Source organism: Heloderma suspectum, chromosome 2 (assembly GCF_057233095.1).
Source record: "Heloderma suspectum isolate Gila_16-S chromosome 2, 16-S_ref, whole genome shotgun sequence".
NCBI lineage: Eukaryota > Metazoa > Chordata > Lepidosauria > Squamata > Helodermatidae > Heloderma > Heloderma suspectum.
The window spans coordinates 332,166,404-332,179,209 of record NC_139459.1 but is presented as its reverse complement, the minus strand read 5'-3'; the positions used below and the strand labels follow the sequence as shown (position 1 = coordinate 332,179,209).

At 40.3% G+C, this 12,806-nt stretch overlaps 1 protein-coding gene across 2 annotated transcripts in view; it reads left to right on the top strand.

The window, feature by feature from the left end:
• The window catches only part of PTPRG (protein tyrosine phosphatase receptor type G), a 781,718-nt gene that overhangs the window by 629,067 nt on the left and 139,845 nt on the right, over positions 1-12,806 (top strand). For both annotated transcript variants that reach the window (XM_084840496.1, XM_084840495.1), the window contains exons 10-12: positions 1,811-1,919; positions 4,804-4,853; positions 8,587-9,490. In XM_084840496.1, coding sequence (XP_084696622.1) covers positions 1,811-1,919; positions 4,804-4,853; positions 8,587-9,490 — 1,063 coding nt within the window. The remainder of the gene's footprint in view (positions 1-1,810; positions 1,920-4,803; positions 4,854-8,586; positions 9,491-12,806) is intronic.

Below are 12,806 nucleotides of genomic sequence, written 5' to 3'. Positions count from 1 at the left end.
GATGCCACACTGTCGCTGACACCCGCCCACTGTTAGCTCCCTCTCCCCTCTTAAGGCTTCATGAACCACTAATTGTGGAATGTTGCTTTACAGAAACATTTAGGTGGGGAAAGAGGGACTTTTTTGTGGGCAAAGTAGGAGATCCAAATCTGAAGAGTAACAAATAAGGCTTAATTCTGGGGCTTACTCAGTTGTATCTAAATATTTGTAGGGCAACTGATGCTGCATATCCTCAGTATTTCACGGATATTATTCACTTCCTGTTGGAAAGGAAGTGCCGGCATGCATCTCATAGTTCATGTCCCTTCAGGTTGCTCGACTCTTGTCTCAAAGCACCTTCTGGAAGGACATACATGCAGTCATTGGAGGCTAGTGGCTCAGATGTTGGGGGGGGGGGAGAGTAATCTACTCCAGGTTTCAGTCAGAACCAGTCAGAACTCTAAAGGAGATATCCAAGGTGTGGAAGCCTTGGATAGCTCCTCTAGAGTTCTGACTGAAACCTGGAGCGGATTCACTGCCCCAATGGCATTAGAGCCACCAGCCTCCACTGCATGCAGTCAAGGATTCTAACAGAGACTATTGGAAGTCCAGTTAAAGCTTGGTAGGGTTTAGTCAAAGAGAATATCTTGTTTTAGATGTTTCTGTCACAAGGTTATATCCTGGTTTCAAAGACGCAAGTTACGTATTAAAATTATACGTGTGACCTTTTCAGAAATGATCAGTCCACTCATAGGGCCATTACTTGCACATAATATGTCTCAAATAAGAAACGTGTTCTTGAGCAAGGAGCCGGAACAATTGTTTCTACTGCCAGTGTTTTTCCATATTCCCTTGAAGATGCAGTGAAAGAGTCCTCGATTCTTTTACTAGCGGAAAGACTAGTTTTAGGGGAATTGTCTAGTTTGACATTGTCATTCCCCACATGACTGATGGATCCTTCCATCAAGGCATGACCCAGAGGAAGCCTTTTGCTTTCTTGCAACAAGAAGTGCTGCTGCAGCAGCTAGGATCGTGTCTCCTGCATCCCTAGTTAAAGTAAACGTTGGCTGCACATGCGCTTGACAGAAACTCTAGCGTCAGCATCTTGTAAGCCTTTTGAGACAGGCTGGTGGTAGCTTTTGAGTCATACTACAGCAAGCCAAGTCAGAAAGTTACAAAGACCTTTTGTATCAAATGCCATACAATGATGTGGCCAAGGGATATAAATCCAGATCCCCACTCCACACTTTGAAAGTTCAGTTTTTCAGCTGCTTTGTCAATTCCATTTTTGGAACATATATAAATACATTTTGGTCTCATTGGGGTAGTGAATGGAGCAGTGGCATTTCATGCCATTGTGCATTCCTCCCAGCAACTTAGAAATTTGTATGCTGAGCCTGGGACACACTCCCTGGTGGCAACTCCACTTCACAAGGCAACTGCTTAATGGTAGCTGCCATTTGCTACTGCTGCTGCCTCTTCCTATGCAGGTAGATGCTCCTATAGCAGGAGGAAGTCAGGCTGGGCTGGCTTACATCATTCTGCAGATCATTTCATTGCTCGTTTCACCTGGGAGCCATTGCTTATTTTACAATTCAGAATTTACAGGGAGGTTGATATTTGCTCCAGCCCAAAGAGTTCCAGAAATCCGCTATGCCCTTTGGCATTATTCCTTAATGCAAATCCAAATCCAAGGAGTGAGTTCCTCTCTGTTCAGATAAGCTTGTCCCTCCTGTAAAATGCATTCTAAGTATTCTTTGTTTTTCAGACTTATCATTCAGAATCATGTTGTGAGGGATAAAACTGAATAATATTTATTTTTTTTAAACAGAAAGCCATCATTAGCCATGTCTCACCTGACATCCTTTATCTGTTCAGAGTTCAAGCAGTTTGCCGAAATGACATGCGCAGTGATTTTAGCCAGACAATGCTCTTTCAAGGTAAAACCATGTGATTTTCCTGTTCTTTCATAACATTCTGTCACAGCGAAAGTGTGTAGACAAACCATGTTTGCAAGCTGTTGTGGTATTTAGGAACAGTGCTTACATCCACTTACAATCACATAAGGTTAGTAGAAACATAATTTGAACAAGAAAGCTTTGCTAACATGATCCACAGTATGATAGGTTCTCAAACCCTCAAGTTTCCTTCCATTACACCAGGGCCCAAATTGCAGGAGAGAAATTTGCCCCAGCCAGTGTACATTCAGGCCCACACACTGCTGCCAACAGTTATTACTACTACTACTACTACTACTACAAGGAAGGGGGCCTTCTCAGTGGTGGCCTCCCGATTGTGGAATGCTTTCCCCAGTGAGGTCCACTGGGTGCCAACATTGTCATATTTTCAATGCCAGGTTCAGACTTTCCTCTACTCCCAAGCATTTGACAGCATATGATGCCACTTCTTAATTTGATTGTTTTACTCAGTCTTGGCATTTTAAATTGATTTTAGCTGTTTTAAATTGTTTTAACATTTTGTGTGTTTTAGCCCTTGCTGTAAGATGGATGCACTGAGTCTTTTTTTTAGAGCAAGGTGTCTAATAAATTCAAATAATTATTATTGTTATTATTATCCCACCTTTCAGGATACAAATCCTTCCAAGACAACATACAAGTAACATCAACGATCTTAAATAAAATCACAGTCAACAATGTGGTTGTTTTTTTAAAATAACATGTAATTAGGATCCTTCTGACAGGGCAGATGGTGGCAGATGGCCCTGTAGAGGAGTGGGACAGTCCGGCTGGAGCAGGCTCTGAGGTAGTGTTCGCCTGCCTGCCTCTTCTGGGCCCTTTCTACAGGGCAGATGGTGATAAAATATTCATGGAGAACCTGCAGGTAGTGCACATACATAGCCATCAGTTTGGTGGCCAGAGAAAGGATGCATTTTTAAGTAACTCTTCTGTGGTTCTCCTGAGTACATGGGGACTCTGTCCCACATTCTTTCTGGCCCTTTATTTGCATCAGTGCATCCAGATGCTCAATCACAACTTCACTAATAGGCGGAGAGGTAAATGCTTTCAGCTAGAGCAACAATTTTTTTTAGATTGGCATTTTGTTGTTCTTGTTGAGGGTCCAGAATATTGCAGTTGCGATATACAGGCTCTCAATCACACACCCTGAAAAGGTGCTCCTATGAGTCAGGAAGCGCTTTGGATGTGAAAAGCAGAAGCTGAAGTCAGACCAGGAAAGCCAGGAAGGCTTGATGTATACACTGAAGCACTTGGGTGTGCACACAGAAATTTTTTTATCCTACCCACTAATTCCCCAAAGTTTTGTGTCTCCCAAAGTGGCCACCCTGTCTGACTGCCTTATTTGGCACAGAGCAACTTCTGACGCCAAACTCTGGAAGAGCATACCTTGTAAAATGGATACTCCTATGGTTCCTTCTTTTACAGTATGCATCAGTTGCTCACTGAATTTTTGTCTGTTGTATATTGTTGTTGTTGTTGTTCAGTTGTTAAGTCGTGTCCGACTCTTCGTGACCCCATGGACCACAGCACGCCAGGCCTTCCTGTCCTCTGCTCTCTCCCGGAGTGTGCTCAATACCAAGCCCAATTTATTTAAGTGGTGTTATGGATATTTGTGTTTTATCATTGTTTTAATAGCTAAGGGGCATGCTGAGAGTTGTAGCACTTTTTTCTGTCTAAACATGCATAGGATTGCACCCTTAATTTCTTTTAATTTTGGTTTTTATTACTGGTTTTATTAATTGGTTTTTAATTACGCCTTGGGCACCATTCTGCCAAAGGAAAAGTGGGGTACAAATCAAATAAATAAGTAAAATCAATAAATTAAATAATAAATGAGGCTGTAATGTTAAAAAATGGGAAGGTTTGTTTGCAAAGAAAAGAAAAGCCATGGCCATTTACTACAGGGTCCTTTGATACAGTGGCCTGGTTCTCATGATCCCTTACTCAGATTTAATTACATGGTAACCCACCGTAATGTTAGTTTTGTTTTCACATCTCCTGTGTTTAAAATGTGTTGCAAGGGGTTCCGCAGTCCCATTTTAAATAACTGGTAGTTATCGGAGTATAGGGAGATGAACACAGCTAGTCTTGAGGAGAGATTCACTGTTTTAAATCATATAGTCTTCTTAGGAAGGAGCACTTATTCCCAGAATTTTTCCTTCAAGAGTGTCTGTCGTTCCAACGCTGCAGGCACAGGTATATTGCTACATATTCAGCTGTTCCTATGATGCAGTAGTCACTATATTTCTACTGGCACAGGAGATCCAAAGTGAGACAGTTATGTCAGGAATGATTACTTAACTTTTATTTTAATTGCAGAAATAGAAACTTGTCACCCCTGTAGAAGGCCAGTCTGGGAATTCAGCAGCCATTTTATAGTTACATAATTTGTGTTGGCATCTCTGTACTCGCCCAATAACTAGCTCATTTCATATGATGACAACTGATGCCCTAGAGATACCACAGTGGTAAGATATAAGAGAAACTTGGATAGAAAAAGTAGGGGGAGTATAATGATAGAAAGGCTGTAGTCGAGAATCAAAATCTAGTAGTGTGCATTGCTTGCTTTTAGAAATGTAGAGTAATCATGGAGAACATGAACTTCTGGAAGGAGACTGGCAATAACAACAAAAACGCTTCCAAGTCCCAATTCTTATTCCTGGGAATTGGTTGGTTTGTGTTTCTCTCCTTCGTCATGAGCAATTTTAGTGTACTTCGATAAAGACTGTGATTTCTTTTTAATATTTCTTTATCTTTGATTCTAGAGTAGTGTTTAGCATGGGGGTTTTTTGCAGTTGTATAATTCACATTCACATTTTTATTCTTATTCTCCCCCCCCCCCCCCCAGATAACACAACTCGCATTTTTGAGGGGACCAGAATAGTAAAAACAGGAGTGGTAAGTGAAATGAGCCTTTGAAATGAATATAAAAACATTTGCAACATCTTATCCAGCAGGTGGCGGCATAATGTTGTAAATCTCCAATAAACTAAGTCCTAATTGGAATTTAGAGATTCCAGGGATTTTAATATAGTTTTCTGAAATGTCTTTCATTGTTGTTTAACTCAAGGTGACTTCAGAGAAGCCACATATAATGTTGGGGCTTGGCTGGTATGTTTAAGTATATTAAGTAATTGGATTTTTTGGAGACATTCGTTGTACTACAAATAATGCTCTTCAGTCATACCTGTGGACTGAAGCAATATGGTAACATATTGTCACTGTTTTCTTTCTGGTTTTCATAGCCCCGTTTAGAACTGCTGCCTGTGCTTTTGAAAGCAACCCCATAGTCAGCAATAAAGAAATGCTGAACATCACTGAGGTGTCCTAGATGTTCAAAATGCCTTCTCATATTTAGTGAGATAGTAGCATTCAGTCAGCATCTCAAACCTTTGAAGGTGCAGATATGCTGTGGCAGGAATCTCTAAAGAACATTGTGACGCTTAAAATCTCCCCCTTTCTGCTATTGTAGAAGTATGTGTATCAAAATCCTTTCTCCCCCTCCCCACTTACTTAGAATTGATTACTAAGTAAAGGTCGTTGTTACCCTAATAATTCCAGTGTTGCTCCTGTGCATCAAGAGCCCTATGTGGGTCATCGCCCCATGCAATTAGAATCACGTGAAGGGAGGAGCAGGGGCCCCTCCATCCCATCCCCATCGCTTGGCTCCACCAACCTCCATGTGTTGTAGGGGAAAAGCCCAAAGCAGGAAGCCTGATCTACATCAGCCAGCGTGGTGTAGTGGCTAGAGTGTTGGACTGGGACTCGGGAGATTCAGGTTCTAGTCCCCACTTGCGCATGAAGTTCACTGGGTGACTTTGGGGCAGTCGCTGACTCTCAGCCTAACCCACTTCACAGGGCTGTTGTGAGGATAAAATGGAGAGGAGGAGGACCATGTGAGCCACCTTGGGTTCCTTGCAAGAGGAAAAAAGGCGGGATATCAATGTAATAAATAAATAACAAAATAAAATATATGCAGAGAGGTCCCACATGATTTAGCACCCTGCACAATCAGTGTTCTAATTTGCACAAAGCAAGTTCCTTACTTCAGGCCTTTGCCCTCCAGCATGTGAGTGGAGGGCAGCAGGAACACAATGTAGGGGACAAGGCCAGCGAAGCGATCCTGCTCTCCCCAAATTCTAATCACATGGGGGGCGAACATCTCAATTGCCTTGTGGTTTTCACCAAGTAATTTATTTGTGGTTTCCCCTGTATTTTAATATATGTCAACTTGTGTAAAAGTTAACTTTCACCTCTCTGGGCTGGAATTTTAGTATCATACTCTTACATGGGCAGCATGTCCCAAATATAATTTTGATAGTATGCTTTCAAGATTACTTTGCATGGCTGGCTGGGGCATGCTGTGAGTTGGACATTTTTCTGCCCAAATATACATAGGATTGTACCCTTTTGTACACTCAAATAAATTGGCAAAAACTGGTAAAAACAATGGTCTTCCTTTATTAAATACATGTTTATGCCATTATTAGGACACTGTATTCATTGTAGGTTAATTTAGATTAGAGATGTTCACTTCATTCTAGTTTTTAAAAATCCAAAATAAGAATATGATGTTAGGAACATCATTTATTTATTTATTCATTCATTTCTATACCGCCCAATAGCCGAAGCTCTGTCATCCAACTCACAGCTAAGTTTCTTCCCTCATTTAATACACATCTCTTTCTAGGATAGAGTATAACAGAATACTTGAATCCCTGCTGAGCGCATAGCCTGGCAGATAATTTTAGATTGGCAATGCCAGTAGACAGCATAAGGTATCATATAAAAATGTTAGAAATGCCCTGTTGAATCAGACCAAAGGTTGATCTAGTTCTGTACCTTGCTTCTCCTAATGGCCAACCAGATGCCTCTGGGTAGACCACAAGCAAAGCCTGAAGGCAAAGGATGCCTCCTCTGTTGCTTGCCACTCAACAATTGGTATTCGGGGAAATACTGTATCTGAAGATGGAGGCTCAATTCAGCCATTATTATGGCTAGGATTCCTGATGTTCCTTTTGTGTTTAGTTTAGTTTATCATTTATATCCTGCTTTTCTTTCAGAACGCTCATAGTGGCTTGCAATACAATTAAAAAACAACAACAAAAACTGCCCATTTAAGATGTTTTAAAAGTGAAAAAAACTAAATCCATTCAACAATAAAAACAGCAGGTGTTACTTACTTAGACATGCAGCAAAATTTCCAGATTAGATTGTTGAAGACCATGAGAAGCTTTACAATAGAGTAAAACTATGGAGAAAATAAATTTGGAGGTCTAATAAAAATAATATTCACATTATTGATACTGATAAAACCTCTTTTCCCTTTTGTATCCTGTCTATTAGATACAATACAGATAGGCCACTCAACAAGATCAGCCTCGGATGGCCTTCTCTCTGTCCCATCAGCCAGGACAGCTAGGCTGGTGAGGACGAGGGAGAGGGCCTTCTCTGTGGTGGCCCCCACTCTGTGGAACTCCCTCCCTAGGGAACTTCGCCATGCCCCCTCTTTAATAAGCTTCCGCCATGCATTAAAAACATGGTTGTTCAGGCAAGCATTTGGGGTGGGCTAGGGTAATTTTAGAAATGTGATGTTTTTAATGTTGAATTTTATTGTATAAACTGTTTTTATTGTTGTACATCGCCCAGAGTGGCTGGGTGACCGGCCAGATGGGCAATTAATAAATTTAATTAATAAATAAAATAAATAAATATTAGATTGTATTCTGTTATTTTAAATTGTAAACTGTCTTATGCATAGTCAGAAAGGCTGTATATAAATGTAAGAAAGAAAGAAAGAAAGAAAGAAAGAAAGAAAGAAAGAAAGAAAGAAAGAAGTGCCAGCACAAACTTCATTCTGCAGTATAATCCACGGAACTGCCATTTGTCCTAATGGAGAAGGCTAGGACCTGGCTACACCAAATTAGTGCAGAAATTAATACTTCAATGTAGCAAGGAAAGATTAGCAATTTCAGTCCTATTTGAGGGAGAACTCTTAAGGGTATAATGTCACAATTCGCATGCCTTTTAACAAGCCATGAATACAGTTGATAAATATAACAAATGTACTTACAAAGAATGTGATAGAACATTAGAAAAACAGTGAAAAATACAGTAAATCCTATGCCTTGTTTTTTATTCTATTGGTTAGAGCTAAGTAAAATATTATTGACAAAAATGGAACTGAAATGGAAATCTAGCATAATTACCGCCCAATTAAAAAGGTTTTTCATATTTAGCAAAAAAATATAGCCAATCCAGCCATAATTGTTTTTCAAAATGCCATTTATTTCAGTGGGAAAGATTTAAACATGTGCTGTATAACTCTCCACTGAAACCTATCAGATTCAGAACATATTAATTTTGGCTGGATTGTACCTGCATGTTGACAGGGGATCCTTATGCCAGAATCTGTGAAATTCATTGCTTTCAGGTTAAAGTGGAGATAGAGAGAGAGAGAGAGAGAGACACACACACACACACACACACACTAGCTGTGATTTGATGATAGAAGGCCTTTTCAAGTATAATATAGCTGTTTTATGTCTTCTGTGTTGTTTGTCTTGTGAATCTTTGTGGTGTAGCTAGATTTAACTACAATTGTTTAAATATACTTGTCTTATTTAAACAGAGTAATGGGCAGAATGGAGTGTTTGGAAAGAAAAGGAAAACAAAAGGAAAAAAGAGCCGAGGTAGCATGTCAGGTACCTCTACTGATGCTCTTTCTGCTGTGTTTTCTTCTCTTGTTCCCCCTGGTGATTTCTTCAAGCCTACAGCTTCTCCTGCACCCTCAGCCGACATGGCTCCCATCAGTTCTGGATCTTCTACTTGGACTTCCTCAGGCCTCCCCTTTTCCTTTGTGTCCATGGCAACTGGAATGGGGCCTTCCTCCAGTGGGAGTCAGGCAACGGTGGCCTCAGTGGTCACCAGCACCTTACTTGCAGGCCTTGGGTTTAGTGGTAGTGGTATTTCCTCTTTTCCTAGCACTGTTTGGCCAACTCGTCTCCCAACATCTGCTTCTACCAATAAACAGTCAGTAAGGCCAGTTGTTGCTACCACCGAGGCTTTATCTTCTCCAGGACCAGACAGTGATTCTACTCTCACAAAAGACAATGAAGGAGCAGAGGATGGAGAAAAGGATGACAAAAGTGAAAGTGAGGATGGTGAAAGAGAGCATGAAGAAGAGAGAGAGAAAGATTCAGAAAAGAAAGAAAAAAGTGCTGCAACTGACACTGCTGATATACAGAATAACAGTGAAGCTACAGATACTACTCTTGCTCCCAACAGAACTATGGAGGAGGGAGGGAATAAAACTATACCTGATCAAGAGCAAAGCCAAAATATTCTCCCAACAGGTAGGACTCCCAGAGGAGAAGGAGTTACAGAAACAGACACTCAGTTCAAAACAGTCCCTTCCACCCAAGTGCCATCAGCATTCACAAATGAACAATATACTCGAGAAATTCCAAGAAGACCAGAGACAGCATCAACTACGCCTTTACCAAAAGATAGCAGATTTATTACCATTAACCCAGGTGAGTTATTTTTGTGGGGATTGGGGAGGGCAAAGAGTGGGTTTATAAGACTAGAAGTGGGTCAACATTTTTAATCCCAACAAAATGCAACTGATGCATTTCACCTGTTTTTGAAATGTTGTGGTATCAATCTTTGGTTCGTGCTTTCAGGTAGCCCCATTACACATTCTAGCAAATCCCTTCACAAATCAGCCACACTTCTGAACAATCAATGTGAAACTTCATATTTTGAAATGCTGGTAATGATAATTAACTCTCATACTGTACCATAATTTCTAGCCATTCTTCTTAATCCCCCGTGATTATTTCACACATTAATTTTCCAGAATGGAGATTAATATCCAGATCAGAAAAACAGCATAAATGTCATAAATCCTGAATGGAAAGCAAACTTTTTGTGTGTGAGAGTGCATATGTCTCATAGCAATTGTCCACACCTTTCTAAGAAGGCCCAACAGTCTGTTCTGGAAGCATTGGGTAGCATCCAACAAGGTCCCAGCACTAGCATTAATGATATCACGCTAACGTAAACCAGCACTTGCACAATTTAACTAGCACATGGTGTGAAAGTGGCGATTTGTACTGCTGTCGCATTTCAAGAGCAAACTGCTGCTTTTTCCCGTTGTGCTGCACAAACTTAGCGCAGCTTCAGTAACACTAGCATTCAGACACCACTGGATGTTACCCATTGCCTCAAATGCTGTCAGGGAATAGGCTAACCACAGTGGCTGCATGCTTTGACTGTGTTCTACTCACATTCCTTAGTAAGCCTCTGTTGATGCCACCTACTTCCCAGCTTCTTTTCATTTGGCAATCTCAGCTGACAGTATTTTCAAAGCCAAGAGTTTTATAACGACCTTCATTCATGACCACACCTAGTTTAGTCAGCATGTTTGGGTTTTACAACTAGACAGTTTTTATTTTGAGAACAAGAGAGCAGTATTTCACGTCAAACAGTTCATTCAATACATGGACAAATCTACTTGTGAAAACCTGTAGAATATGTCTGCCATCTATTGGCTAATTTTGAAGTCAGTATCTTCTTTTCAAGTTGATTCATATGTCAAAATTTCACTTGAAATAGATGTGAGTTTGTGTGCATAACATGGCCCACTGTTTTGTTTGTTGATCAGGGATCTCACAGGGTTGGTATGTTTCTCTGATTTCTCTCAATGACATGCTTAAGTCTCTGTCAGTTACTTCACTTTTCCTCTACTATTTATTCTGTTATCTTTTGTCCACTGCCTATTTAGCATTGTATTTTTCTATAATCAGGCCATTCCCGTAAGATATAAAAATTTCTTAGACAAAGGCGTCTTGATCTTAGTTGTTCCTCTTGGATACTACTAAACTACAAGTTTTATCCTTTTAGAAGATGCATCTGATGAAGTACACTGTAGATCATGAAAACTTATACCATAATAAATTTGTTAGCCCTTAAGGCCGCACAAGACTCTTTTGTTGTTGTTCCTTTTAAAAGAGTGACAGATGGCATATTGCCATTGAGGAAAATGGTAATGTTAACCTACCATAGACAGTGCGCACGTGTGTGTAGTACAAAAGAATTTGTGTAAAAACAAGCCATAAGCTGCTAAAAGAGAAAAGCCCATCCTTTAAAGAGTGTAAGTGTAATTGTGAGTATGTAAAAGGTTTTTTTGACATGCAGCTGGATAAAAATATATTTTTTAAAACCCACAATTTTGTTTTTCAAATCTGCAAGAAGGAGGAAGCCTGCCAAAGAAACAGTAGGGCCAGTGGGCCACCAGTGTGTAAGAGGCGTGCTATGGATGACAGGATAAATGAGTTCTTTGCATCTGTCTCCACAAAAGAGGGTATAGGAGAGAGGCCAGCACTTGAACCATTCTTCTTGGGTGATGAATTGGAAGAAAAGTTGCCTGTTGAAGTATCGACAGAAGAGATTTTGGAGCAAATGCATTGATTTAAAGAGTGATGTTTTAATGAGACCAGATGGCATTCACTCAAGAGTTCTAAAAGAACTTGCATATGAAAATGAAATACTGGCTCCAGTGTCCAACCTCTTTCTTCTGACATCTTTCCCCATTCCAGAGGATTTGAAAACAACTGATGAAGCACCAGTCTCACACATACACACAAAACCCCCAAACTGTCTGATAAACCTGACTTGAATGCTTGGCTTCTTAGTAAAAACTGAAGTTCAAAATGGAGTGGGTAAAAGGTAATGACTAGGTGAAGAATTTGAGGGAATTCTTTAGCTGTACTTCTATACTATTATTTAGAGCAGTTACGTAAAAAACAAAACTAGCTTTAATAATAGCTAACCTCCAATAGAAAATGGTACCTTAAGAAGAGAAGGTAAAATACATAGTTGTTAGAAAAGAGTCAGCATAGATTTTGATTCTGCAAGCAGGCTGACGATCAGCAGTTGAATTCCTGGTAATATTCATGGAATGCATTCTCAGAACGGAGTAGATCCCAGTTCTCAGAACTGGGACAGCTACTGTATCTGAAAATCCATGGGAAAATAGCATAGTCCCGAAGATGCAAAAGGAGTTGATATACTGCCAAATATACTGTCACAGGCATACAGCCAAATCCAAAACAGCTCTAGGTGGAAGTTAGCAGTAGTAGCATCCGCAAGAATCATTGCATGCAATAGAGAAATGGATGAAGGGGATAGTTGTATAGTTATGTACAGGCCTGCAGAGGGCAGGCTGGCTTTTTCTGGATACTCTGCGCAGTGAACCAGCGCAAATACTGCTGTTATTTTTCTCCCATCCCTGTTTAGAGCTTCTACTCTTTCAGACTAGAAAAGTCAGAAGCTATGTTATGACAATTTGGGTTTATTGGTTGATTTGACTGATTTTAAAATATCTATAGACTGTTTTTCTAGCATTCTGAGCAGTGTCCAATATTTAGAAACATTAAAATAAAATTACTAATGAAACAGCAATAATAATAAGAAAACAGGGCCCCAAACCCACTAAATCAAGTAAATTCTTGCCAACAATAAGGACGTCTTACAGCCCTTCCAGTCATAGAACCCTTATGGAAAACAGCCAGAGATGAGCACCTCCTCATGTTTAAAGGCAGGTCATTCCAAAGCTTAGGGGCCACTGTGATAAAAGTCCTGGTTCTCACTATCATTGTTCTACCATCCTGCAGTTAGAGCACACAAAGCAAGTGTTGGGGTTGCTCACTTTCCTCCCTCTGGTATTTGGGGATGTTTCAACAGGGGGAAAGATAAGGACACGTTTTCCTTTTGCATGCTCCACAACCAACTCTATCCTCTCAACACATACATATACTATAGAGCAACCTTCCCCAACCTGGTGCC